This window comes from Phoxinus phoxinus, assembly GCF_949152265.1.
Source record: "Phoxinus phoxinus genome assembly, chromosome: 6".
NCBI classification, from domain to species: Eukaryota; Metazoa; Chordata; class Actinopteri; order Cypriniformes; family Leuciscidae; genus Phoxinus; species Phoxinus phoxinus.
Window position 1 is genome coordinate 21,577,149 of NC_136881.1, and position 26,965 is coordinate 21,604,113.

General features: G+C 44.3%; 1 protein-coding gene across 1 annotated transcript in view; it reads right to left on the reverse strand.

Moving 5' to 3' along the window:
• The window catches only part of LOC307000516 (calsequestrin-2-like), a gene marked incomplete at both ends in the record, with an annotated part of 98,574 nt that extends 79,299 nt beyond the window's left edge, over nucleotides 1–19,275 (reverse strand). Inside the window, 4 exons of the mRNA XM_079616159.1 lie at nucleotides 16,908–17,019; nucleotides 17,181–17,281; nucleotides 17,430–17,514; nucleotides 19,039–19,275. Coding sequence (XP_079472285.1) covers nucleotides 16,908–17,019; nucleotides 17,181–17,281; nucleotides 17,430–17,514; nucleotides 19,039–19,275 — 535 coding nt within the window. The remainder of the gene's footprint in view (nucleotides 1–16,907; nucleotides 17,020–17,180; nucleotides 17,282–17,429; nucleotides 17,515–19,038) is intronic.
• Between the last annotated feature and the right edge of the window lie 7,690 nt (nucleotides 19,276–26,965).

The window sequence follows — 26,965 nt, forward strand, 5'->3', positions numbered from 1 at the left end:
ATCTGACGTCTGAATGTTGTCGTCCAGTCCCTCCTGCTCGGTCTTGCGCAGCACAGCCACTTTTGCACAGCCAGTACAGTTAAATTAGGTGACGCCGGCTGTCCCCATCTGCCGTTAGAGCGTCTAAAACAGAAAATACAAGCAAAATGCAAAAAATTAGCCTTTAAGTTAAACCGAGAACACCCACATATTTGCACACTTGGAAACAAATTCAGTAGCCTAGGCCTTAGCGCTCAGAAAAAGTGCATGTCAGAACAAAACGCCAATGAAATGTATAACCGGCAAAGCTTTAAAGTCCCACTCCGATCATATTTTGAGCTATTTTTAAACATTCCCAGTGGTCTTTAAATTATGATTATGCCATTTTTAGGCAAAATCTCAAAACCTGTGCCGTTTTCTGGGACTTCGCGTCAGCAGAGCGGCAGTAGCTCATTAGCAATTCGCCTCTGCGTTGTGGGCGGAGCCGTTGGCACGGAGAAGCATTACAGTATTATATATACACGTTAATATTATTATTATCCGAAGTTAATCAAAGTTATCACCGATCATTATTTCACTCCGAGACGTCGCGGTAAAAAACAGCTCGACTTCGTCTCAATATTTCATCCCTGCCACAGTGATCAATCAGGACATATTTAGTATCAGTGGATTGCTCGGAATTTCGGGATTATTATGATGCTAATGTCACCGCTCTATCTGAAAAACTGACTGACTCTCTCACGAGTGATGGGCTTGACACACGAGAGGACAAACGACTGCGACAGGCGAAACTCGTCACCACCCGGCGTGTGCAAGTCTACTTGGACGAGCGCGGAATTTCACATGCACGAATGTCGCCTGTTGCTTGGCTGGAGGAGGCTGGCTGGCTGCCCTCTCTCATTATGTAATGATGTAATTACTGACGGATCAGTCTGTGCTCTCCAAACTTTAGTTTTGACGATTGATAGACGGTGAAAAGTGACTTATTTGTTACAGTATGTGTTCCAATTTGAGTATGAGCTCGTGGCCCCGCCCAGTGGAGTTACTACGTCATAACTCCAGTCTATTTTAAACGGCATTTTAGCGTCTGCTACTGATTCACAGACATTTGAATGTAGAAATACTCAGAAATACAACTTTGAGCTTATTTTTCTCAAGATATGTCCTCTAACATCAGAAAAATGCCACAAGAACATGTTAACACCTAGAAAAACATGATTTTCATCGGAGTGGGTCTTTAAAGCACGGGCAAATAATAAACTTTTGTGATTGCTAATAAGTGCAGTGTTCTGTGAGTGTAACACCGCTGCGTTAACATGTGATGTGAATGTATGTCGAGTTGTACAGTGTTGGGACGGAGGCGACAGAACTTAATGTGTGCTGTAACACGATACCATATTTCTTCAAAAGCAGATCGTGGAGACATTTTAATAAAATCTATTTCAATGTCTGCAGCACTGCGTCATGTTAACAAGTAAATAACCATGTTAACGAGTAGCCCAACAGTATTTGATTTGGTACAATATCGAACATTAAGCAAGTTTACCTGATCGTATCGGTCCGGGTCCAGAAATGAGCGCTGTCCGTAGCAGTACGTTGGTCTACCACCCATTGATCTCCCGGTCATCCAAAAATCTATGGATTTTCAATCATATTTCCCGGTCAACGATATGTCCTTGACTTTTCAACCACAGGTCTTTTACCGGTCAACTCTAAATCAACGACTTTCAACACATTGGCAATCGCCCGGTAAACCAAATATCAATGCTTAATCAATCATAAAGATAACTATAGATCAGGGGTTCTCAAAGTTTTGATAGGTGAGGGCCAATTTAGGAACCCAACATTGAACTGAGGGCCGCCAAAGGGGCGGGGGAGAAAAAGAAAAAAAAAACTGAAGAGAAAATCCCATTTGAAATAATTTTAATGACCAGGTTGCATCTCTACAGTTTAAATTTACTGCAATAAACACATTTTAATTTATAACTGAGGCTAAACCTGGCAAAACTTGTGAAAATCTTGAGAAAAATTGCAATTCAAACAAAATCCCTAGTGTTCTCTACCCTCAACAGACAAATTTTGGATATAACAGTCCTGTGTGCAGTCCATTTCAAGTACGAGAGAGAGAGAGAGAGAGAGAGAGAGAGAGCGCAGAGAGAGAGAGAGCGCAGAGAGAGAGAGAGCGCAGAGAGAGAACAGAGAGACAGACAGACAGAAAGAGGAGAGAGAGAGAGAGAGAGAGAGAGAGAGAGAGAGAGAGAGAGAGAGAGAGAGAGAGAGAGAGAGAGAGAGAAAACAGAGAGACAGACAGAGAGAGAGAGATAAACTTTTAAAATAGAAGCTTACCAAACAAGTCATCATCATCATGCATATCATCATATCATTGCCTGTCATGGTGCGTTCACACCGGACGCGAATAGCGCGTCAGGCGCGAGTCATTTCAATAGGCTTGTTTGAGATGCGCCTTGCCTCGCCTGAATTGTATGCGAGAGTAGCCGGCTGCAGTGAGGGGAGGAGTGAAAAAAGCGCAGGCAAGCCGGACAGTTCTCTCTTCTCACAGTGGATCTGACCATGGATCTGACAGCTGTGAGATCAAATATGGATATCGCGGGATTCACGGAATTTACGCTCGTGCACAGTGTTGGTAATAAACTGGATGTAATTTAAGTTCTGTTGCTTTTATATGAAAATAAATATAATGAACAAGACACCCAAAGCACTTATTCAATCCCACTCCAAATAGGCTACGTGTTTATCAATCATTTGTTTCTTTACTACAGACGTGTTTTTATGGCCTATATATAGGCTATATATATATATATATATATTATATATAAAAATGACATAATCACATAATCCATAGAGATCACACTGTCAGAGAGTTTGGGAATACTCACACATAATTTATACACATAAAAACACGAAATCAGAGTTTTAAATTCAAACATTTAAAAAAAGAACAATACATCACGGTTGTTTAAACCAATGAGCATTAAGCTGTGTTGTCAGCAAGTCGTTTCCCATCATGCTTTTGATCCGCGCAGTCGGTGGAGAGCAACTGCGCTCGACTGCAGAATCCGACAGGTGTGCCTTGCGCTCGCGAGAGATTTTTGACATACGTCAGCATGACATCAGAGCCAGGCGGAACGCAGTCGGACACATTTCTAACCGGCATGCATCTCGCGGTGATCACCGGTGATCGGTTCTGCGCAGATTTTGCTCATCTCAAACAAGCCTATTGTTAAGTCAATGCAAAGACGCGTTACGCGCGTAAACGTCTTTGCATTGACTTAACATTGAAATCACTCGCGCCTGACGCGCTATTCGCGTCCGGTGTGTGGGTGCAGTCAGTCGCGTTTCCATTATTACTGCACCCACACACCGGACGCGAATAGCGCGTCAGGCGCGAGTGATTTCCATGTTAAGTCAATGCAAAGACGCGTTACACGCGTTTTACGCGCATAACGCGTCTTTGCATTGACTTAACATTGAAATGACTCGCGCCTGACGCGCTATTCGCGTCCGGTGTGAAAGCACCATTACAGATTTGCGCAATGTTTTGCCCTATTATTAGCCTATCTATCCATTTTAATCCGTAATTGAAAAATGAACGGTTGTTGTCTTTTTGAAACGAAACACTTCTCAAAACGTCTTTTTGAACACCAAAATTTTAATTTGAAACACCAACTGCTGCGCAAAAAAAGTAAATATCGACGAATTTTCAGATTTTTGTTTATGACTTTTTGACACTTTTTTAAGCATTGTTGTATTTTATTTGACAAAAGCACAACGTTTTATTGTTATTATGAGTTCACATAAATAAAAGTAGTTGCGAATAATGTATTATTATTTTATGTATGATCAGAAATTAGATAAAAAAATTTAAGGTAATGGAAACGAGGCTATTAATAAGCTTGTCATTAAATCACACTGAATATTGATTACTTGGTCAACATACCCTTTTAAATTGCAATGGGATTTGAATTGCAATGGGATTTGTGGTGCTCTTTTCGGTTGGCCACGATTCCTCTGATGTTCCTCTGCTGCAATTACCTTCTTGCAGATCAGGCAAACGACTTTATCCGACCCGTGAGGTTCGACAAAGTAATCGTTTGTCCATTTATCTTGAAACTGCCTTTTCTCCTCGCTAACATGACGTTTTTTTCTCGAAGGGCCAGGCTCCCGCCCTGGCTCTCGCTCCATCATATCCATCTAACGTTACAGACAACCGTTCCGTTGATGCCTTCTGGGAGTGAGAGGTCAAGTGCGATCGGTCGTAATTACCGCTTATGCCTATAGATGCCGCTAAACACCACTAAACGAAAAAATATTTTTTCAAAGCAATGTACAGTTTTAACAGTTTTACAAATGTTATCAGATGTTATCGCGGGCCGCCAGAAATGTTTCCGCGGGCCGCCATTGGCCCGCGGGCCGCACTTTGAGAACCAATGCTATAGATCAATGTTGTTCCAATGTTGTTGCCATCAACATTAATAACGTAAGGTTTCATCGATATATTAATGGTGATTCAACATTTATTTTGCATTGAAATTTCAATATCAGCCATAATGATGATTCAGATGGAAAATCAATATTTATTCAATGTTGGCTTGCTGTCTGGGACTGGTCTTAAAGGGGTCATATAATGCCATTTTTGTACAAGCTAATATGATTATTTAGGGTCTAAATTAAAAGTTTGTAATATACTTTAATTAAAAATTCTCATTAGTATTGTAAGAAAACACTAATTTTACCTGGTCAAAAACAGCTCTGTTTTCAGCACGCCGTTTTAGTGCATACGTCTTTAAATGATAATGAGCTTTGCTCACCCCGCCCCTCTGTTCTGTGGTGCGTTTTTTACACAACACACGTGGAGGTGTTGCTTTGACAACAGTTGAGGCTATATTTTGAAGAATAGCAGCGGGAGTCTCTGAGGATAACATGTCAAGTCAAGTCATCTTCATTTATATTGCGCTTTTAACAATGTAGATTGTTTCAAAGCTGCTTTACAGAGACAAACGTATAATTTAAGGTAACAGATTGTTTTGGCTTTACAGCGGTTCTTGAATAATTTTACTTTCCAGCTAAAGTTAGTTTCTATTGATTCACGTCCATCGAAAGGATAATTTGTTATTAAATTAGGGGCCGCTAAGACGACACCGTTCTCTCTACACAGACTTTAAACGCTGATGGCGCTCACGTGCGCATCAATAATTAATTCTATAGTTATGTGCGTTTTAATATATCTACGCATGTTTGTAATTCTCTACAAACCAAGCCTATACAAACTACTTGTCCTGCCTATAAATTTGATACAGAATTTTATTTTATCACTACGGGGTAGATATGCGAATTTTCAACAACGCTTTATCTGTAGAGTGGTAAAGGGATCCTCCATAGGGAGAGGCTAGTTGGCACTTCAGCACTGCGTTGACATCGGGTCCAGGCGAAGGTTCTTCGTCAGATCTGGATACGGCCTGGATCCGGCAGGCTGCGGGAAAACCTCGGGATAAACAAAGACACTAAAATTAGCGTAGATGCCATTATTCTTATGATGTAACGAGTACATCAGGATTTAAGGGAAGTGTTCCCAGTTCCGGCTGACCTAATCTATGCAGCCTAACATTGAGTTATAGAAGTCTATAATGCATTATGTGAATGCTAGGTAAAAGAGATGTGTCTTTAATCTAGCTTTGAACTGACAGAGTGTGTCTGCTTCCCGGACAATGGTAGGAAGACTGTTACAAAGTTTTGGTGCTAAATAGGAAAAGGATCTACCGCCAGCAGTCGATTTTTATATTCTAGGTATTATTAACTGGCCGGAATTTTGAGAACGCAATAGACGCGAAGGACTATAATGCGTTAAGAGCTCGCTCAAGTACTGCGGAGCTAAACCATTTAGTGCTTTGTAAGTAATCAGCAATATTTTAAAATTTATACGATGTTTAATAGGCAGCCAATGCAGTGTTGACAGAACGGGGCTAATATGGTCATACTTCCTGGTTCTGGTAAGAACTCGAGCTGCTGCGTTTTGAACTAACTGTAGTTTGTTTGTTAAGCATGCAGGGCAACCACCCAGTAGAGCATTACAATAATCTAGCCTTGAGGTCATGAACGCATGAACTAATTGTTCCGCATTTGTCAATGAGAGCATATGGCGTAATTTAGATATATTTTTAAGATGGAAAAATGCGGTTTTACAGATACTAGACACGTGACTTTCAAATGAAAGATTGGTATCAAAGAGCACACCCAGGTTCCTAACCGACGACGAAGACTTAACAGAGCAGCCATCAAGTGTTAGACAGTATTCTAGGTTATTATGTGTGGACGTTTTTTGTCCAATAATTAGAATCTCTGTTTTTTCAGACTTTAGTAGTAGGACATTTTTTATATCAGCTATGCATTCCGTTAATTTTGTGAATTGGTAGGTTTCGTTAGGTTTTGAAGAAATTTACAGCTGAGTATAGTCGGCATAACAGTGAAAGCTAATTCCTTGTTTCCTAATGATATCTCCTAATAGTAGCATGTACAGAGTGAACAGCAGCGGTCCTAGTACTGAGCATTGTGGTACGCCATACTGAACTTGTGATTGATAAGACATCTCTTCATTTACTGCTACAAACTGATAATGGTCAGATAAGTATGATTAAAGTATGACATAGTCTCTCCAGCGTGTCCTAGGTCTTCCCCGGGGTCTCCTCCCGGTGGGATGCGCCCGGAACACCTTCCCGGGAAGGCGTCCAGGAGGCATCCGGAACAGATGCCCGAGCCACCTCAGCTGACCCCTCTCGATGTGGAGGAGCAGCGGCTCTACTCTGAGCTCCTCCCGGGTGACCGAGCTCCTCACCCTATCTCTAAGGGATCGCCCAGCCACCCTGCGGAGAAAACTCATTTCGGCCGCCTGTATCCGGGATCTTGTTCTTTCGGTCATGACCCAAAGCTCATGACCATAGGTAAGAGTAGGAACGTAGATTGACCGGTAAATCAGAAGCTGCACCGATCCGTCTGTCAATCTCCCGTTCCATCCTTCCCTCACTCGTGAACAAAACCCCAAGATACTTAAACTCCTCCACTTGAGGCAGGAACTCTCCACAAACCTGAAGTAGGCAAGCCACCTTTTTCCGACTGAGGACCATGGCCTCGGATTTGGAGGTGCTGATTCTCATCCCAGCCGCTTCACACTCGGCTGCAAACCGTCCTAGTGCATGCTGAAGGTCCTGGTCTGAAGGGGCCAACACGACAACATCATCTGCAAAGAGCAGAGATGAAATCGTGTTGTTCCCAAACCCGACACCCTCCGGCCCCTGGCTGCGCCTAGAAATACTGTCCATAAAAATTATGAAAAGAACCGACGACAAAGGGCAGCCCTGCCGGAGTCCAACATGCACCGGAAGAAGTCTGACTTACTGCCGGCAATGCGAACCAAGCTCCTGCTTCGGTCGTACAGGGACCGGACAGCCCTTAGCAAAGGACCCCGGACCCCATACTCCCGGAGCACCCTCCACAGGCTGCCATGAGGGACACAGTTGAATGCCTTCTCCAAATCCACAAAGCACATGTGGATTGGTTGGGCAAACTCCCATGAACCCTCCAGCACTTTGTAGAGGGTATAGAGCTGGTCCAGTGTTCCAAGGCCTGGACGAAAACCGCATTGTTCCTCCTGAATCCGAGGTTCTACTATCGGCTGTATTCTCCTCTCCAGTACCCTGGCATAGACTTTCCCAGGGAGGCTGAGAAGTGTGATCCCCCTGTAGTTGGAACACACCCTCCGGTCCCCCTTCTTAAAAAGAGGGACCACCACCCCGGTCTGCCATCCCAGAGGCACTGTCCCCGACTGCCACGCGATGCTGCAGAGGCGTGTCAGCCAAGACAGCCCCACAACATCCAGAGACTTGAGGTACTCGGGGCGGATCTCATCCACCCCCGGTGCCTTACCACCGAGGAGTTTCTTGACTACCTCGGTGACTTCAGCTTGGATGATGGACGAGTCCAACCCCGAGCCCTCAGCCTCTGCTTCCTCAATGGAAGACGTGACGGCGGGATTGAGGAGATCCTCGAAGTATTCCTTCCACCGTCCGACGACATCCCCAGTTGAGGTCAACAGCTGCCCATCTCCACTGTAGACAGCGGTGGTAGGGCACTGCTTCCCTCTCCTGAGGCGCCGGACGGTTAGCCAGAATCTCTTCGAGGCCAGCCTCACCGAACTCCTCCCAGGCCCGAGTTTTTGCCTCCACAACCACCCGGGCTGCAGTTCGCTTGGCCTGCCGGTACCTGTCAGCTGCCTCAGGAGTCCCACAAGCCAACCAGGCTCAATAGGACTCCTTCTTCAGCTTGACGGCATCCTTTACTTCCGGTGTCCACCACCGGGTTCGGGGATTGCCGCCTCGACAGGCACCGGAGACCTTACGGCCACAGCTCCGAGTGGCCGCTTCGACAATGGAGGTGGAGAACATGGTCCACTCGGACTCAATATCTCCATCCTCCCTCGGGATCCGGTCGCATGATTTAAACCATGCCATTGCAATTCCACTAATGCCAACATAATGTTCGAGTCTATTTAAAAGGATGTTGTGGTCAATGGTGTCAAATGCAGCACTAAGATCAAGTAACACTAATAAAGAGATACAACCACGATCGGAAGATAAGAGCAAGTCATTTGTGACTTTAACGAGAGCTGTCTCGGTACTATGGTACGGTCTAAATACGGACTGAAAATCCTCGCAGATATAATTTCTTTCAAGAAAGGAACACAGTTGTGAGGATACTGCTTTTTCTAATATCTTTGACAGAAAAGGCAGATTCGATATCGGCCTGTAATTGACTAGTTTTGTAGGATCAAGTTGCGTTTTTTTAACAAGCGGTTTAATCATAGCTATCTTAAAGGTACGTATCCTAGAGACAAAGATGAATTAATGATATTAAGAAGAGGATCTATGACATCTGGAAGCATCTCTTTCAGCAGCTTAGTCGGTATAGGGTCTAACATACAAGTTGTCGATTTAGATGATTTGACGAGTTCGGAAAATTCTTCCTCTCCTATAGCAATGAATGAATCAAAATTTTCCTCAGGGAGACTACAATGCACTTCCTGATGCGATACTGTATTAGACGGTTGCATAGTTATAATTTTGTCCCTGATATTATCGATCTTATAAGTGAAGAAGTTCATAAAGTCATTACTGCTGTGTTGCTTGGAAGCTTCTGGGCTTGAAGCTTTCTTTTTCGTTAGCTTAGCCACTGTTTCAAATAAATACCTAGGTTTATGTTTATTTTCTTCTAATGGGGTTGAAAAATAAGCAGATCTAGCAGCTTTTAAAGCCTCTCTGTAAGCAATCGAGCTCTCCTTCCATGAAATCCAAAATACCTCTAGTTTTGTTTTCTTCCAGTTGTGCTCCATTTTTCTGGCTGCTCTCTTAAGGGCCTGAGTGTGCTCGTTGTGCCACGGCGTTGGACTATATTCTTTAATCTTCTTGATAAAGCAATCTTTAGTGGCAGAAGTTATAGGTCTAACATATTTATGACACGGAGTCGGCTTTGCAGCCTTGGCTAAATGTAATTTACATGTGACTGGATAATGATCTGAGATGTCATCGCTCTGCTGCAGTATTTCAACGGCATCAACATCTATTCCATGTGATAGTATTAGATCTAGAGTATGATTACAGCAATGACTAGGCCCTGACACATGTTGTCTAACTCCAATTGAGTTTACAATGTCTTTAAATGCCAATCCCAATGCATCTTTTTCATTATCTATGTGTATATTAAAATCACCAACAATTGCAACAAAGCAGTACTTTATCTGCAGCCAATACTAATTCTGATAGAAAGTACGCAAATTCTTTGAAAAAGTCTATATGGTGCCCTGGTGGCCTGTATACAGTAGCCAGCAGAATTTTCAAACGTGATTTATCGTTTACACCATATATTTTTAAATTAAGCACCAGCACTTCAAAATAATTATATTTAAAGCTAGATTTCTTAGTGGTTTTGAAAATATAATAACTATAACGCATTGTTCAGTATAAACGTGGAATTATTAATTATATTGAGAATGTCGTAAAAACATGCCGTAATGTAACGTTACCCTGAGTGTAAACATTAAGTTAGCCGCATTCATCGTGAAGCGTGCTAGCGATGTGCAAAGATTAATATAAAGGTTAATAAAACGTTACACTCACTTTGTCACGATGTATGGTACGGATGAAGAAAGGCAGAGGCACAAAGCTCCAATTCAAACTTTTACTATAATAAATTTACACAAAACAGGTACAGGCAGAAGGGTAACACTCAATATTCAGTAACATATACAAGGACCGACAAGGACAGACTGAACAGAAGCAAACTAAATACTGACACTAGCTGCGTTTACATGGCTCAATCCGAATGAAATCAATCCGATTAAAGAATCCGAACAAGGTGTTTACATGGACGACAAATAAAGTAATCGGGTTGATGTGCGCGTTTACATGTCACAAGCTTTACATCTGATTTGATAGTTTTAGACATACGCAGTTACGCACAATCAGTGCACTAGACGATTCCCGACGATTCCCGTCGGGTTTTCTTACTTAGTATTTTTGTTTTGTTTCTAGTCCAAATATCTAAAAATTATTAAATCAAGAAGCATTTACTAGATGAGAAAAATTACATAAGAAATTCTATTTTGTTTTTAGATAAAAATAAAGTAATTTAAGTAATTTTTGCTTAAAACGAGCAAAATTATCTGCCAATGGGGTAAGCAAAAAAATCTGAATTCGAATGGAAAACAAGAAAAAAAAAATCTTAATTTAAATGGAAACCAAGATTTTTTTTTCTTACCCCATTGGCAGATCATTTTGCTCGTTTTAAGCAAAAATTACTTAAATTACTTTCTTTTTATCTTAAAACAAAATAGAATTTCTTATGTCATTTTACTTCTCTAGTAAACGCTTCTTGGTTTAAGAATGTTTAGATATTTGGACTGGAAACAAAACAAAAATACTAATTAAGAAAGTATTTTTTGCAGTGCGCCGTTCCACAATGCAGCACTACCATTGCTTATTTTTTTTTGTCATTATTGCGTGACTTGGGACCGTCTAATCTTTCAACTACTTTTTCTTCCTTCAAAATATTCAGCAACAACGTGGTCTCTGCTACAGACCAATTTTGCTTACCGCACGCCATCTTCCCTTCAAAAACAACAGTGCGTTATACGTCATTACGTCATTTCTACGTCATTGCACATGCGCATTCCTTTCAGATTTGGTTTTCAGTCTGATTAAGTGTTTACATGTTCTCTTGATCGGATTACAAAAGGAATAAACCACCCCTTTCAATCAGATCGAAATTTCAATCGGATCGAGCTCAATCGGATCAATTAAGGTGTTTACATGAAGGTTTTTCAATCCGATTGAGCCTTCAATCCGATTATAAGGGTCCATGTAAACGCAGCTACTGATGAACAAAAACCAGGTGACACAGATGAAGGTAATTAACAAGACACAGGTGATAAAGATGATGAGGACGATGAACAGGTGGATGATTGAGGGAGTGAGTTCAGGTGTGCAGACACAAGGGATTCTGGGAAGTGTAGTGCAGACTAAGACAGACAGGTGCAGACGAAGACTGTGACATAACGGCCCCCTTCAACAAGGCGCGGCCTCGCGCCGTAGAACATCAAAGGGGTGGGCGCCCTGGAGGCTGATGAAGGGGTGGCCGATCTGGAGCAGGAAGCCTCCAGGGCGGAGCAGGACGTGCAGGCGGCCAGGGCGGAGCAGGACGTGCAGGCGGCCAGGGCGGAGCAGGACGGGCAGGCGGCCAGGGCGGAGCAGGACGGGCAGGCGGCCAGGGCGGAGCAGGACGGGCAGGCGGCCAGGGCGGAGCAGGACGGGCAGGCGGCCAGGGCGGAGCAGGACGGGCAGGCGGCCAGGGCGGAGCAGGACGGGCAGGCGGCCAGGGCGGAGCAGGACGGGCAGGCGGCCAGGGCGGAGCAGGGCGGGCAGGCGGCCAGGGCGGAGCAGTGCGGGCAGGCGGCCAGGGCGGAGCAGTGCGGGCAGGCGGCCAGGGCGGAGCAGTGCGGGCAGGCGGCCAGGGCGGAGCAGGACGGGCAGGCGGCCAGGGCGGAGCAGGACGGGCAGGCGGCCAGGGCGGAGCAGGACGGGCAGGCGGCCAGGGCGGAGCAGGACGGGCAGGCGGCCAGGGCGGAGCAGGACGGGCAGGCGGCCAGGGCGGAGCAGGACGGGCAGGCGGCCAGGGCGGAGCAGGACGGGCAGGACGGGCAGGACGGGCAGGCGGCCAGGGCGGAGCAGGACGGGCAGGCGGCCAGGGCGGAGCAGGACGGGCAGGCGGCCAGGGCGGAGCAGGACGGGCAGGTGGCCAGGGCGGAGCAGGACGGGCAGGACGGGCAGGACGGGCAGGCGGCCAGGGCGGAGCAGGACGGGCAGGCGGCCAGGGCGGAGCAGGGCGGCCAGGGCGGTGTGGAGCAGGGCGGCCAGGGCGGTGTGGACCCCTCGGGCGGCCAGGGCGGTGTGGACCCCTCGGGCGGCCAGGGCGGTGTGGACCCTTCGGGCGGCCATGGCGGTGAGGACCCTTCGGGCGGCCATGGCGGTGAGGACCCTTCGGGCGGCCATGCCGGTGAGGACCCTTCGGGTGGTCCAGGCAGAGGCCTATAGCCCCCCCCCCCCAAACAAAATACTTGGGGAGAGTGACAGGATTCGGAACCGGCTCTAGTGTGTGCGCAGCCCACACACACCACATGGTTGTGGCCATAAAGGCCAGTGTCGCAGTCACTGAGGACACAGGCGGTGCATACATGGGGTGAACAGTCTCTGTGCTGGACGGGACCAGCGGTGCAGGAAGCTCTGGGCTGTACGGGAGCAGCGGCGAAGGAATCTCTGGGCTGGATGGGACCAGCGGCGAAGGAAGCTCTGGGCTGGATGGGACCAGCGGCGAAGGAAGCTCTGGGCTGGACGGGACCAGCGGCGAAGGAAGCTCTGGGCTGGACGGGACCAGCGGCGAAGGAAGCTCTGGGCTGGACGGGACCAGCGGCGAAGGAAGCTCTGGGCTGGACGGGACCAGCGGCGAAGGAAGCTCTGGGCTGGACAGGACCAGCGGCGAAGGAAGCTCTGGGCTGGACGGGACCAGCGGCGAAGGAAGCTCTGGGCTGGACGGGACCAGCGGTGAAGAGGGCTTTGAGCTGGACGGAACCAGCGGTGAAGAGGGCTTGGTGCTGGACATCAACGGTCCAGGGTCGAAGAGGGACCAAAGCGGAGAATGGTGTCGGGGTCCATCTCGACCACCGCCTCGGGTCCCGCGAAATCTGGCCAGACGGGTTCCCACAAACGAACCTCCATGGGCAAAGGCTGGGAGATCTTGGCTCTGCTTGGCCAGGACGACAATTCTTACCCTATCGTCCATTTTAGGGTGGTCGGTCCTTCTGTCACAATGTATGGTGCGGATGAAGAAAGGCAGAGGCACAAAGCTCCAATTAAAATTTTTACTATAATAAATTTACACAAAACAGGTACAGGCAGAAGGGTAACACTCTCAATACTCAGTAACATATACAAGGACCTACAAGGACAGACTGAACAGAAGCAAACTAAATACTGACACTGATGAACAAAAACCAGGTGACACAGATGAAGGTAATTAACAAGACAGGTGATGAAGATGATGAGGACGATGAACAGGTGGATGATTGAGGGAGTGAGTTCAGGTGTGCAGACACAAGGGATTCTGGGAAGTGTAGTGCAGACTAAGACAGACAGGTGCAGACGAAGACTGTGACACACTTCTTCTGGAGGTTCAGCAGGAACACAAATAGTTGGTACAGATCCTTTTTCAGGAGCAGCTTCTTAGCAAAACCAGCTTTATATTGACCCTCAATTGTAAAGCAGTCTGGTGAAAAATAATTTGCGGATACAAAAAAACTTTTGTCCTGGGGAATATTCCCTTCTAAAGCAAAACTCTGATCTGATTCTGATCTAGGAACATTAAAATGACTGCTGTGTTCCTTATTGCACCCTTATTGCGTATATCAACAATGACGCGCGGACTATGATTGACAGCTCGCTCACGAGCAAGGGTCTGTGTTGAAACGCTGCTGTTAATCAACAATCGTGGGAGGGGCGTCGATTTTGTGACATCACTAAATAGAACAGCTCAATTTGAGACAGGGTAAAACATATAAGGAGATTAAAAAAAAAACACTGGATGGATTTTTATCATTTTATGATGGTTGTGTACAGGCACTGCCAACACACATTTCAGTGCTATCAACTTGTAAAAGTGCATGTACCATTATTTGACCCCTTTAAGGTTTGTCATTGTCACCAGACTCTGACCACATCACATCGATTTTGTAACTACGCCACATATTCGTCGAAAGTGATATTCCATTAAATCATATTTTTAGTTACTGTATGTGATTTTTTTAGCCATTCTGCCCCAAATCCTCATAAAATGTCTTCAATTGCTCATTGTTGCAGTAGGTCTGACACTTTCAGCCATGTATGCATGTATTATCGTTGTCTTCTGCTTGGCCCCGGTGATTGCTGCTTGCAGCTATATTTTTTTATTTTATCTGTTTTTTTATTTGTTGAACATCAATTACATTTTTAACTGATTTTCAAAATTTCTAAATGGGTTTGGACGTTTTTTGGATTTCCAAATTCGGGGAACAGACACAGTCTCTAGGTGAAAGAGGCTCTGTGTGATGGGATTTATCTGACCTTGGTAAGCCAATCTGTCTGCTTCCTGACCTGGTGCCCAATTTTTCATGTTTTATCTCTAAGACTATGAGCCAAATTACTAGATAGAAGAGCAGCACCATCCCAGGAGGGATGAATACCATCTCTTTTCAACAGGTCAGGTTTTCCCCAAAAACTTTTCCAAGTCTATGAATTCTATATTATTAAGCGGACACCACTTCGACAGCCAACTGTAGTAAACTTTTTCTTCTTCTAAGCAAAGACCAGGATACATTGGGATAACGTTCAAGCAGAAGTTATTTTTTATTGAGCGTTGCTGCTGTTTCGTCCAACAAAATCTAATCTAAACAGTATATAGCTGGTATATTATAGGCATTTTAGGAGGAGGGACTTCTGGGGGTGGTGACAAATTCAAACAAAGCATACAAAAGTAGGGAAACCGGTTTTGCAGGTTATCTGGCTTGCTCAAGAGAAAACAGAGCCAATCAGCATAACACTCTAATCCAATCAGCATAACGATTCAACGTCTGGGCCAGGGGCTCCAAAATCCATTTGCAGAACAAAAGGCAAATGGGCTTGGGCTCCGATGGGCTTGGGCAAACGGGCTCCGAAAGTAATTTGCAGAACAAAAGGTGAGAGTCTCAATGATCTGACTCATTTACAGGTCTCACAATCTACTAACGATCTCATCACTCCTGCGAACAGGAAGGGGACCAGAGCAAATTACAGTCCTTGACATCGTACTTGCGAGTTCACACACCTCTTTAATATTAATTTTGGTGATCTCCGACTGGTGGAGTCGAACATCATTAGTGCCGACATGAGTAATGATCTTAGAGAATTTACGATTAGCATTAGCCAGCATTTTTAAATTTGCTTTGATGTCAGACGCTCTGGCTCCGGGCAAACATGTGACTATGGTGGCTGGTGTCTCTATTTTCACGTTCCGTGTGATCAAATCACCAATTACCAGGGCACAATCAACAGAATTATCAGTGACTGTCTCCTTGCATTTATCACATATAAATCATATATTGTCGACAGAGAAGGCAGGTGACAATAACAGGACAAGACATTACTCACCGTGTTTGTTGACTGATTCTTACTCACCTGGGCTTTTTATGAACTCAAAGGCGTGGGCGCGCGAGAGAAAAATAAATACATAAATAACTGAGCGCACGGGTGGCGCGTTAACAGGCTAGCGAGTTACTAGCGTGTTGTGCTAACAATAACGTAAGCTAGTGATGTCAGGTTAATCTGAGATGTTGAGCAAGCTGTATTTAGTAGTATAACAGCTAAAAAATATAGTAAATGATGGTTCAAAACAGAAAGAAATACGAAAGCTAATACGTGGTGTAGGAAAATGTTCCTTCTTCTAAGCAAAGACCTAAGCAAAGACTTGGAATCACGTACAAGCAGAAGTTATTCTTTATTGAGCGCGTCTGCAGTTTCGTCCAAACAGTCTAAGCTAAACAGCATATATCTGGTATTTTTATAGGCATTTTAGGAGAAGGGACTTCTGGGGGTGGAGACAAATTCAAACAAATCATACGAAAGTAGGGAGGAGTTGATTCTATCAAGCAAAAAACAGTTTGGCAGATTATCTAGATTGCTCAAGAGACACAGAGCCAATCAGCATATTCACTCTATTGTATTGCTAATCTAATCAGCATAATGCTTCAACGTCTGAGCTAGGGCTTCGAAAGCCATTTGCAGAACAAAAGGCAAATGAGTTTGGGCCCCAATGGGCTTGGGCAAATGGCTCCGAAAGTAATTTGCAGAACAAAAGTTGAGAGTCTCAATGATCTGACTCATTTACAGGTCTTGCAGGAATCTACTGCTGGAAACTTAATCAGGAATCTCTTCCTAAAATATTCTTCATCATGACGTTTATGTAAGGAAGCATATCTGAAATAGATTCTTACAATTTTTTATTCTTCAGTGGCTTAGACGGAGCTTACAGCCACAAACCAACTCACAGCAGCAGCAGTCACAGCGAGGCAGACAGGAGCAATCGATAGAAATCGAGCCTAAAACAAATCTGAACATGTTCAAAGAATGTACCAACCTTAAATAAGAGATCTTTGAGAATTGAGATCCTAAATGTTCTAACTAGTTCATAAACACCTAAATTCACAACGAATGGAATGAGCAAGTCATACTTATTAGAGCATGGCCACAAAATTATAATTTTACATACATACTTAAATGAGAAGCAAAAATGCCACTCACGCTCAGACTCTTCACCCTTGAAGTAGCCGATAAGGCGTATGTCTTCGTCCATACGCTCAAAAGCGCGTTGTTCCATGGGGTTATTGATCAACTCCACTGGGTCCTCCAGCAGCTAAAGAATAATGTGACACACAGAGAGAAGGGAAGAAAAGTAATATGTCAAATGTTAGTATAATCCATTGAGCCAGAATTAAGATAGACTCTGCTAAGATATCATAAAATCAACTACAGTCAGAGACCTGACACTTATCCAGCCTAGCAAATTTCACTCACATCCAGCACGAATTCAACCAGTGTATCTGCAGAGAGCTCTCCGTCAAACTCGATCACTCTTTCATCCTTAAAAACATAAATGCTTCCTTCTTCCTCCAGACCTAATGAACAAAGATCACATTTCAGTCAGGACCCAACCTCAAAGATACCAAGACGTATCAGGCATTTTTATTGAATGGATGAGTAAGAAAATGTGATCTACAAAGCAATGTTATTATTAGCACAGTAATTAAAAACAAAACTTCTTACCAAGCTTTTTGGCAACTTTAGCATCTTTATGTGAGTCTACCATTCCAAAACCAATATCCTTGTCTTCGAGAACCTGAGCAGCAAGCTAGTGATGCATGGAAGAGACACATCAGTACATTCATTGTTTGAAGAAGATTTTTTAAATTCAAAAGTAAAGGCATACCAGTTTGCCAGTCTTCACAAACACCTTTAGGGCCCTATCATACACCCGGCGCAATGCATTTTTTTTTTTTTTTTGTGTTTAAATGTTTTTTTTTTGCCAGATCAGCCCAACGCAGTTATCTTTTTCACGTCATGCGCCACGTTGTTTAAATAGCAAATGCACTTGCGCCCATTTGTGCGCACATAGGCGTGCTGGCCTAAAAACAAGGCGTGTACAGGGACATTGATGGCGTGTTGCTATTTTGAGGCAATCGAAATAGACTGCGTGGCCATGACCTGAGTCCACCTTGGTGGTGTGGACCAACAAAAACCTGGTCTAAAGTCAATGGCGCAATTTTTTTTGGTTCTTTAAAGAGCACGTTAGTAATGTGCGCCTATGGGTCCACGACGTGTGTACACTCTGCTTATTACACACACAGGGACCCGCAATAGCACACAAACTAGCCAAATATTAAAAATAAAAGGATAACAATGTAAAATATTAATATTGTGTACATAAAGATATAGAATCCAGCTTGTCCAGTAGATGGTCTGCTTGCGAGCTTTAACCTTATGCACGAGCAGATCCGTGTGTGTTCTGGAGACACGTTCAGTCTTTCCACTTGCAAATTCGGTCATGTACATAGCAATCCGCCATGGCGCAAGCGCAACTGGCTTTTAAAGGGATGGGGAGATGAGACTCTGATTGGTTTATTTCACGTTACGCCCAAAACACACCCATTACTCATTACGAGAATAGGGAAAACACTTTTAGACCATGTGCCTGGCGCTCAGACCTTTTTTCCCGTCGTTAAACTAGCAAAAGTGGATTCGGACAATCCCTAAGTGCACTTGCGCCCTGCACTTTAGACCATGGCTTAGATCATTAAAATAGGTCTGTAATAGCAATTCAGTCTGGGGCAACATTTCCACAGTATATCTAAGAAGGAATTTTGAACCTCGATCAGTTTTGTAGATTGTCATGGCTGATATTTGTATAGTCGAAAGTATACTTGATAGCTCTGTTATCATAAGCAGACCGAGCATTGCTGTTTGTGAAACCTTTGTCAGCCTCCAAATCAGGTCAGTCTTCCCACTAAATTGCACATCAGGTAGCCTACTGTCTAGACACAGAAAACAGATGTACAGTCTGACCCCTTGGTGAAATAAATTGTAGCTATTTGATACATTTTATGTCGAGTAAACATCTAAAACAATCGTTGATTTTATGTTTACATTATTAAGAGAACGGGGATGCAATTTAGTGGATGATTAGGGACCAAAATATTGCATGGTGGTATACATTTAGAACATACATTCATATGCGTTGAACATATTTTTTTCAGTGTGTGTGTTTGTGTTATAAACTGAAAATCTGTTCAGCGCATTTGATATACCATGCAATATATAAGTCCCCATTCATCCACTAAATTCTTTAGTCATCCCAATTCTCTTTATAATTCCTTACCTCCAGAACCATCTCCCTCATATAAAACTGCTGCTGGAGCTCCTTATCTGAAGACAGGGGTTCGTGATACAGCAAACACATCATGTCATACTTCTTTAATGCCTTCTTATAGTTCCTTTCATTGACATTAAGAACTCTGTCCCTGCCATCAAAACTGGGAAACTCCAGACCCTCTTCTGCAGAAGTGTACAAGAGAAAATCCATGCAGGAAACCAAGACAATCCAGACGGACAGCATAGTAGCAATGATTAAACAGGAGAATAAAAAGAAGAGTCTAATGGTAAGAGTCCAGGTGAGATCTTGCAGGACAGTGAGTCTGAGCACCAAAATGAGACTCAATGTTCAGTTCTTCAGCACTCAAAAAACATGTTATACTCTCTTTCTATATTCTACCACTTCACCTCTTCTCAACAATTAGGCAAAGACATGATAGGATAAGATATTTTATAGACTTTCCAATGAGTATGTCCCTGGTGAATTTAAGCCTATTTTAGTGACCCAAAAGCTAAAAATAAATGATGATCTGAAAAAAAGGAGGACAGACATGAGTACCATAGGGAATCACAGTACAAGTCGTATCTTTTTCAGCAGCACTTGATCCAGTACTACTAACACTTTCTCCTCTATTCTATCTTAAAAAAAAAAACAGTTTGAACTGTGAAGGGTCATAGCACTTACATACTGTTGTCCTACTGCTAGTTTAATTGCTTCTATTGTTCTCATGTGTAAGTCGCTTTGGATAAAAGCGTCTGCTAAATTAATAAATGTAAAATGTAAATGTAAGTCTCTCAACATGCAGATTAATCGAATCTAAATATAGGTCACCTGTTGTTGCATGGCATACAACCACATACAACGCACACATAAACAATCTTTTTTTTTTAAATGACCTAACTACCTTACACACCCTTTTATAATTGGGTATGTGGCTGTGTTCAGAATTAGCCTAACTAATCAAGCTCCCGCTTGGCCATCTTTGAAGATGATGGCCGGCAGCGCACATCACGGGGTTCGCAGATGTTCCAGCGGCTTCTTACTCACAAGCAGAGAACCCGATGCTCGAACTGTCTGCTTCCGATGAAGTAGATGTGCTCAGAATCAAAGGTGGGGATTTTGGAGAAGACTTGCCACTCTATGTCCTCGCATATGAGGAGCTGGTAGAGGTGGTCTCTCGGTATGGAGCTAAAAGAGTCTCAATAAAGATAAATGCACACACTACATTCATATATGCACACATTCATACATGCACACACATGATTCATAAATACACACAGGCTACACAAATGCGCACAAAATGTTTCTTTTGAGGTGTGTCGGATTTGTTATTTTTGTGTAGTGTTGCAGTGAAAGTGGGTAGTAGTAATTATCTCGGGAGCACATACGTGGTGTTGAGGGTGTCGCTGGTTTGACCAGTTGCGTTTTTCACCCAGCGGACTACAGTGCATAAATACCCCCCACCGGTAACCGCATGAAGACTAGGGTTGACTTAGGTCGTTATTTGATTGCACTGTGCTAATTAAATTATTCTGGTGATTATTAGCATGGCTGATATTGATGAGTTTGTTAGTTCAACTTCGCATGAATTGTTGGACAGGTGTACTAAAGAGCAATTAAGTATTGCTGAACATTATGAAATTGCGATTTAAAGATAAAAGGCTCAAAGAAAATGTTAAAATATCTTTGAAAATTGAGTTGATTGAAAGAGGTTTATTAGACACTGAGATGAAGGAATATGTACCTGTTACATCTGAATTAAAAAGTAATTTGTCTTTTGAACAGTAAAAGGAGCTGCTACTTTTACAGAAATTAAAACTGTGTTCTGAACAAGGTAAAATGGATTTAGAGAAGGCAAAGTTGGATTTGGAGTTTCTCAAGCTCAATCTGATGAAAGAAGGTAAGTTTTCTAGTTCTGATCAGGAACCGAGTGTGTTTTGTTCGATCACTTCTAATCTAAAACTTGTTCCTAAATTCAATGAGGAAGATCCTGATACTTTCTTTACTCTATTTGAACGCATGGCAGAATTAAGGAAATGGTCAGATGATAATCGTGTTGCACTGTTGCAGTGTGTGTTAACTGGGAAAGCGCAAGTAGTGTTTTATTCATTGTCGATTGATGATTGATACAGTGAAATCTCTCATTTTAAAGGCATATGAATGTGTACCAGAAGCATACAGACAGCACTTTCGATTGCAGAAAAAAGACGAGTTCCAAACTAATTTAGAATTTGTGCGTGATCTGAGAAAACACTTTAATCATTGGTGTAAAGCATCAGACATTAAAACATTGGAGGATTTAATTAATTTGATGTTGTTGGAACAATTTAAGAATTCAGTCCCGAGCCGTATAGCTGTGTATATCAGTGAGCATAATGTTAAAACGGCAGAGGAAGCGGCTATGTTGGCTGATGATTTTGTACTGACGCACAAAATGATGTTTTATTAACAAGGTTCGGGAGAAGCACGTTCAGATAATTAACGCAAGTGGAGAGCACTCCGCAATCAATGGTAAAAGATATACACTCAGCTGTCTCACCTCACAGTTTTTGCAGCATACTAGCAGCTATGTCTCAAACAAGCTCCTCTTCCGACGAAGACGCAAACATCACCAGGGATGCACCTTCGCACTCCGCCGATCCCACGGTCATCCCTCCTACACCGGTCGTCGCACTTGAGCCCCCAGCTTCTCCTCGCGGCCGCACACCGGCCCGAACAGCCCAGCGCTCAAGACGCCGAGACCAGTCTTCGCCGCCCCCGGCAAGACTCCCATCTTCTTCCCCAGCTTCCTCCTACCGCTCGGTCGTCCCGACGATCCCACCCATCGGGAAATGGACCGTAGCTGGACTGAGGCAAGCGCTGGGTAACTCAGACTTACAAGCGTCGAGGAAAATGGGTAAAGCGGAGCTGTATGCTCTGTATGTCTCCCTTCAGTCAACTCCCAAGACGACCCACAGGCAGAGCAAAGCCCGCAGGGATCAAAATTCGCCTGCCCAGTCACCACCGTCGTCTTCTCCGCACAGGACGCGGCTCGCTTCGGCCATCGAGTCGCCGCAGCAACAGGCCCTCAGCGAGCTTGGGCCAAGCTCCAGATTTCACCATGGCAGGTCCACTACCACCTTTCGATGAGGCACAGCCCTCCACCTCTGCTTCCGCAGTGCCGCATGCAGTCGGGCCCAGCGGCCTCCCCGCAGCCGCTCAGTTTTATTCTCCCGCTGTCCATAACCCTTTTCATTTTCAGTGGCCTCCAGCTCCTGTTGCAGACACTAGCGCGAAGCTATCGCCGCTAGCATCACAGACCCAACAATGTTAACAGTTCTATCCAACAGGTTACAACCCTGCCCATTTCTAGTGGCCTGCAGCTCCAGTAACTCAAACGAGCGCGGGCCCGCTTGCAGCTCAAACTCACAGTGCTTTCTATCATCCCTCACATCCTCTAACTAACTTTCCTTTTCAATCTTCAGCAGGTCATCCAAGTGCAAGGGCACCGCTGACATTCGCAGCCCCGGATTATACCCTTCCCAGCTCTATCATACAAACTAAATAACCATATTCTCTCTTCACAACCACTCCGATGCCCGTGCCGTCCAACGCAGTTGCTATGGAACCCCCACCAGTTTCCCAATCCATCCGTGCTCAGATCCTCTCAGGTGTGGACGTAGACCTATATTCTCTGCTGTCTCTCCTCCCCGCAGCTGAATTAGATCGCCAAGTGGATTGCGGTGAATTCTCAGTTACCCTGAAAAACACAAACACACACTCATCTCGCATCCTTTCATTTCCCGAATTTACAATCGCTTTTTCACGTTTCACCAAAATCATCTGTTCAGCCTTCCCCCACCGGCGGCGCGAGCTGAACGATTATCAACCAATCATTGCCGAACTCGCGCTGTCCTCTGGGGGCAGGCATTTCTACACGTACCATAAACTCTTTTCAGCCAAAAGTGCTGTGCGAGTCGCACAATGGAATCAGTGCACATACTGGGGTGCACTTGACTCGGATCTCCACAGCAGGGTATTTTTAGGCTGCAAAACATTACCTGCGCAGGTCAGTGGCGCACCCAACCGCATCATGCCCACAGGTTAACCCTTCCTCTCTTTCCTACGTGGGAATAAGCAATGCTAAATCCACCAGCTACATGCCGCGTGCAGCAACCACAAGCGCAATACAGGACTCTGCTTTCGATGAAAGCAGGCAGCCTTGTAATAACTTCAACGCGGGCAAATGTCAAAGATCGCGCTGCCGGTGTATGCACATCTGCAGCTTTTGTGGCGGTGCCCATGCTCGTATTGTATGTCCAGTCTTCAAGTCTGTGAATAAAAAATCTAAAAATGATTTGGAGACTCCCTTGAATATTTTGCGCATGCACTTCGAACTAGCTCATTACCCGGATGCCGAATTTACTGATTATCTGCTGTCTGGTTTAAAAAACGGCTTTAAACCCGGATTAGAATGCCCGCTTTCCCAAAACATCATATGTAATCATCTCCAATCCGCCCTTATAGAACCTGAAGTCGTAGACAAACTGATCAAAAAAGAAGTTGAGTCAGGCTTCATGATCGGTCCGTTCGACAATCCTCCATTTAATCTGTTTCGTATCAGCCCCACTGGAGTGGCTACAAGGAAATTCTCGGGTAAAAACCGTCTAATAATCGACCTGTCAGCCCTGCACAATTCCCCATTCCCAAGCATAAACAGCTTGATCCCTCTCGATGAATTTTCTCTCAAATACCACAACATTGATCAGGCTATCGACATGATCAAAGTCGCAGGTCGGGGTGGTTGGCTTGCAAAAATCTACGTTACATCTGCTTTCAAAGTAATGCCTATTCATCCAGGTTCAAGGCACCTATTTGGAGTTCGCTGGCTCAGGAAATATTATTTCGCAGTACGTTTAACATTCGGATGCAAAAGCAGCCCTAAAATATTTGACATGCTATCAGAAGCCGTTTGCTGGATCTTGTCGAACAATTACGCCATTCCTTACCTCATTCACCTGCTAGACGATTTTCTAATAATCTCGCCTCCCAATGCTATCCCAGCCACGCACATCCTCACGGTACAAAACGTTTTCTCTGAGCTACATTCATATGCGTTGAACATATTTTTTTCAGTGTGTGTGTTTGTGTTATAAACTGAAAATCTGTTCAGCGCATTTGATATACCATGCAATATATAAGTCCCCATTCATCCACTAAATTCTTTAGTCATCCCAATTCTCTTTATAATTCCTTACCTCCAGAACCATCTCCCTCATATAAAACTGCTGCTGGAGCTCCTTATCTGAAGACAGGGGTTCGTGATACAGCAAACACATCATGTCATACTTCTTTAATGCCTTCTTATAGTTCCTTTCATTGACATTAAGAACTCTGTCCCTGCCATCAAAACTGGGAAACTCCAGACCCTTTTTATCCCTTTTAGGGACCCTTTTAGGAATTTCTATCGCACAGAAGAAAACCATGGGCTCTGCAACATCTATCGAGTTCCTAGGAATTCATTTGGATTCAGACAAATTCCAAGCATTCCTCCCCAAAGAAAAAATCGACCGAATAATCCTCGTCTCTTTTGATTTTTTTTTTTTTCAAAACGCGAACTCCTGTCCCTGCTCGGACATCTAAACTCCGCAATGCGCATCATCCCGCAGGGCCGCCCCTTCATCTCGCATCTCCTCTCACTCGCGTCCTCTGCAAATCGCTGACTCTGTCTCGTTTTCTGTTTCAGAAATTCCAGATGCTGGCTCCAGAGGCGGATCAATTCCCAACTCCAGTTCCTCGCTATTCAGAACTAATATTCCCGTAACCCATCCGTTAAAACCCTTGCTTGACGCATCACTCGACACTATCCTCCAAGCTGTATCTCCCAGGACCCTTCAATCCTACGTTACTGCTTGGTGATGTTTTAAAACATTCCATGTCTCTTATAACTTGCCTTTCCCTGATTTTTCTCTTCTTTCAATCCCCTTTTTTATCTCCTACCTTAACATCATTAAGGGTCTACAAGTCGGGTCCATTAAAGGTTATTTGAGCGGCATCCAGTTTTTCCATAAATTGATGTACGGCGCTCCTTCCACGGAGATAAACAATTCACAAACCTCCCTCCTGATTCAAAGATCTCAGCCCACCCGTCCCGACGCTAGACAACCCATAACGCCAGACATTCTCCCCAAATGTATTCAGGCCCTCCGCACAGGCTACCAGCCCATCGGTTCCGCTCGCACACACGATGCCATGTTTATCCTAGCCTTTTTTGGTTTTCTTAGATGCTCGAACTCGCCATCACTTCTAAATTCGACCCAAAAATCCACCCCACCATCTCAGACTTATCAGTACTAGACGGCGAAACCATTTCATATTTGATTAAACAAAGTAAAACTGACCAAAACCAAAAAAGGTAATTTCATCTACATTTTTAACCTCGCTTCGCAAATCCAACCATACCAGTCAATTCTGGCATACCTGCAATGGAGAAGTTCCCAGGCTAAATCTCCTCTGGAACCCCAGTTTTTAGACGAATTCAAAAAACCTGTGACACGTTTTTGGTTCCAGAAACACCTCAAATCTCCAACAGTCAGGCATTCCAGCAAAGAATTTTTCTAGTCACTCATTCCGCATCGGGGCAGCAACTTCAGCAGCCCAAAAAGGCCTCTCCCAACAGCAGATTCAAGCCCTTGGGAGATGGTCCTCCGATGCTTTCCAAAGCTATATCAGGACCAACAGGTTCCACATTAAAAAAGCTCACCAAACCCTCTTTCTGTCCAGCGAGCATTGGTCTCACAGCCGACTGAGTGAGAACTTTCCCAGTAGAGCACTTAAGTTTTCTCTTTCATCCAGCGAGCATTTGGTCTCACAGAGGATGCAGTGTGAGAAAATCTCCAGGGCAAGCACTTATTTTCCTGTTTCCTCTTTCTGTCCAGTGAGCATTGGTCTCACAGCGGACGGAGTGATGACTTTCCCAGTAGAGCACTTACGTTTTCTTTCATCCAGCGAGCATTTGGTCTCACAGCGGATGCAGTGTGAGAAAATCTCCTGGGCAAGCACTCATTTTCCTGTTTGTAAAAGCATTGTAAAAGCATTGTAAAACTACAACCGCTCCCCATTCGCAGACCAACAGGGGCCGTCAGTCCAGGCAGTGAGCCACCATTACGGGCCTCCCCGGTCAAGCACCCAGAGCATACTTAACCCCTTCAAATTATATGTAAGTGTGAACTCATGAAACTACTTTTGTTGATTGGTATGCTCGTGATGTTCAGCATGCAAAGTTTTTGTCTAAGGATGACCGTGTTTTCACAGGAAAATTTGACCCAAACAAGATTTGCAATTACTGTCACGAGAAAGGACATTGGAAAGCAGATTGTCCTGTCCTTAAAAAAAATTCTAAACATGATGCACAAGGTTCACATGCTAAGCCTTCTGCCCTTGCGGCATCAGTCCTGTTGGTAGGAAGTTAAATTTTTGACAATCAAAAACTTGTTGATGTTGATTTCTCTTCGTACTCGCCTTTTATTACAGAAGGGCGTGTGGCTCTGGTGGGAGAGAAAGAGGAAATCCTGTGGGATACTGGCGCAATGGATTCATTTATTTTGGAATCAGTTTTGCCTTTTTCTTTGCAGTCTCCTACTGGTGAGAGTGTGCTAATTTGTGGAATTGGACTGAATACTCTGTCTGTGCCTCTTCATAGGGTAAGTCTTAAGTCTGATTTGATCCAAAATTGAATCTGAACCAAGTTTTTTGTGTCAGGATTGTGTCGTGACTCGTGCAATGAAACGTTACAATAAGGATGGAGTGTGTGATCGAAAAGCGATTAAATCTGATAAAGTCTGTACGAAGTTGTTTATGCCTAATTTGTCTGCCTTGTCTTTTCCTGTTTCTGCAGAGGATTTAGGGAAGGAATAGCGAACTGACTCTTTGGATGAACTCTTCCAGAGTGCTG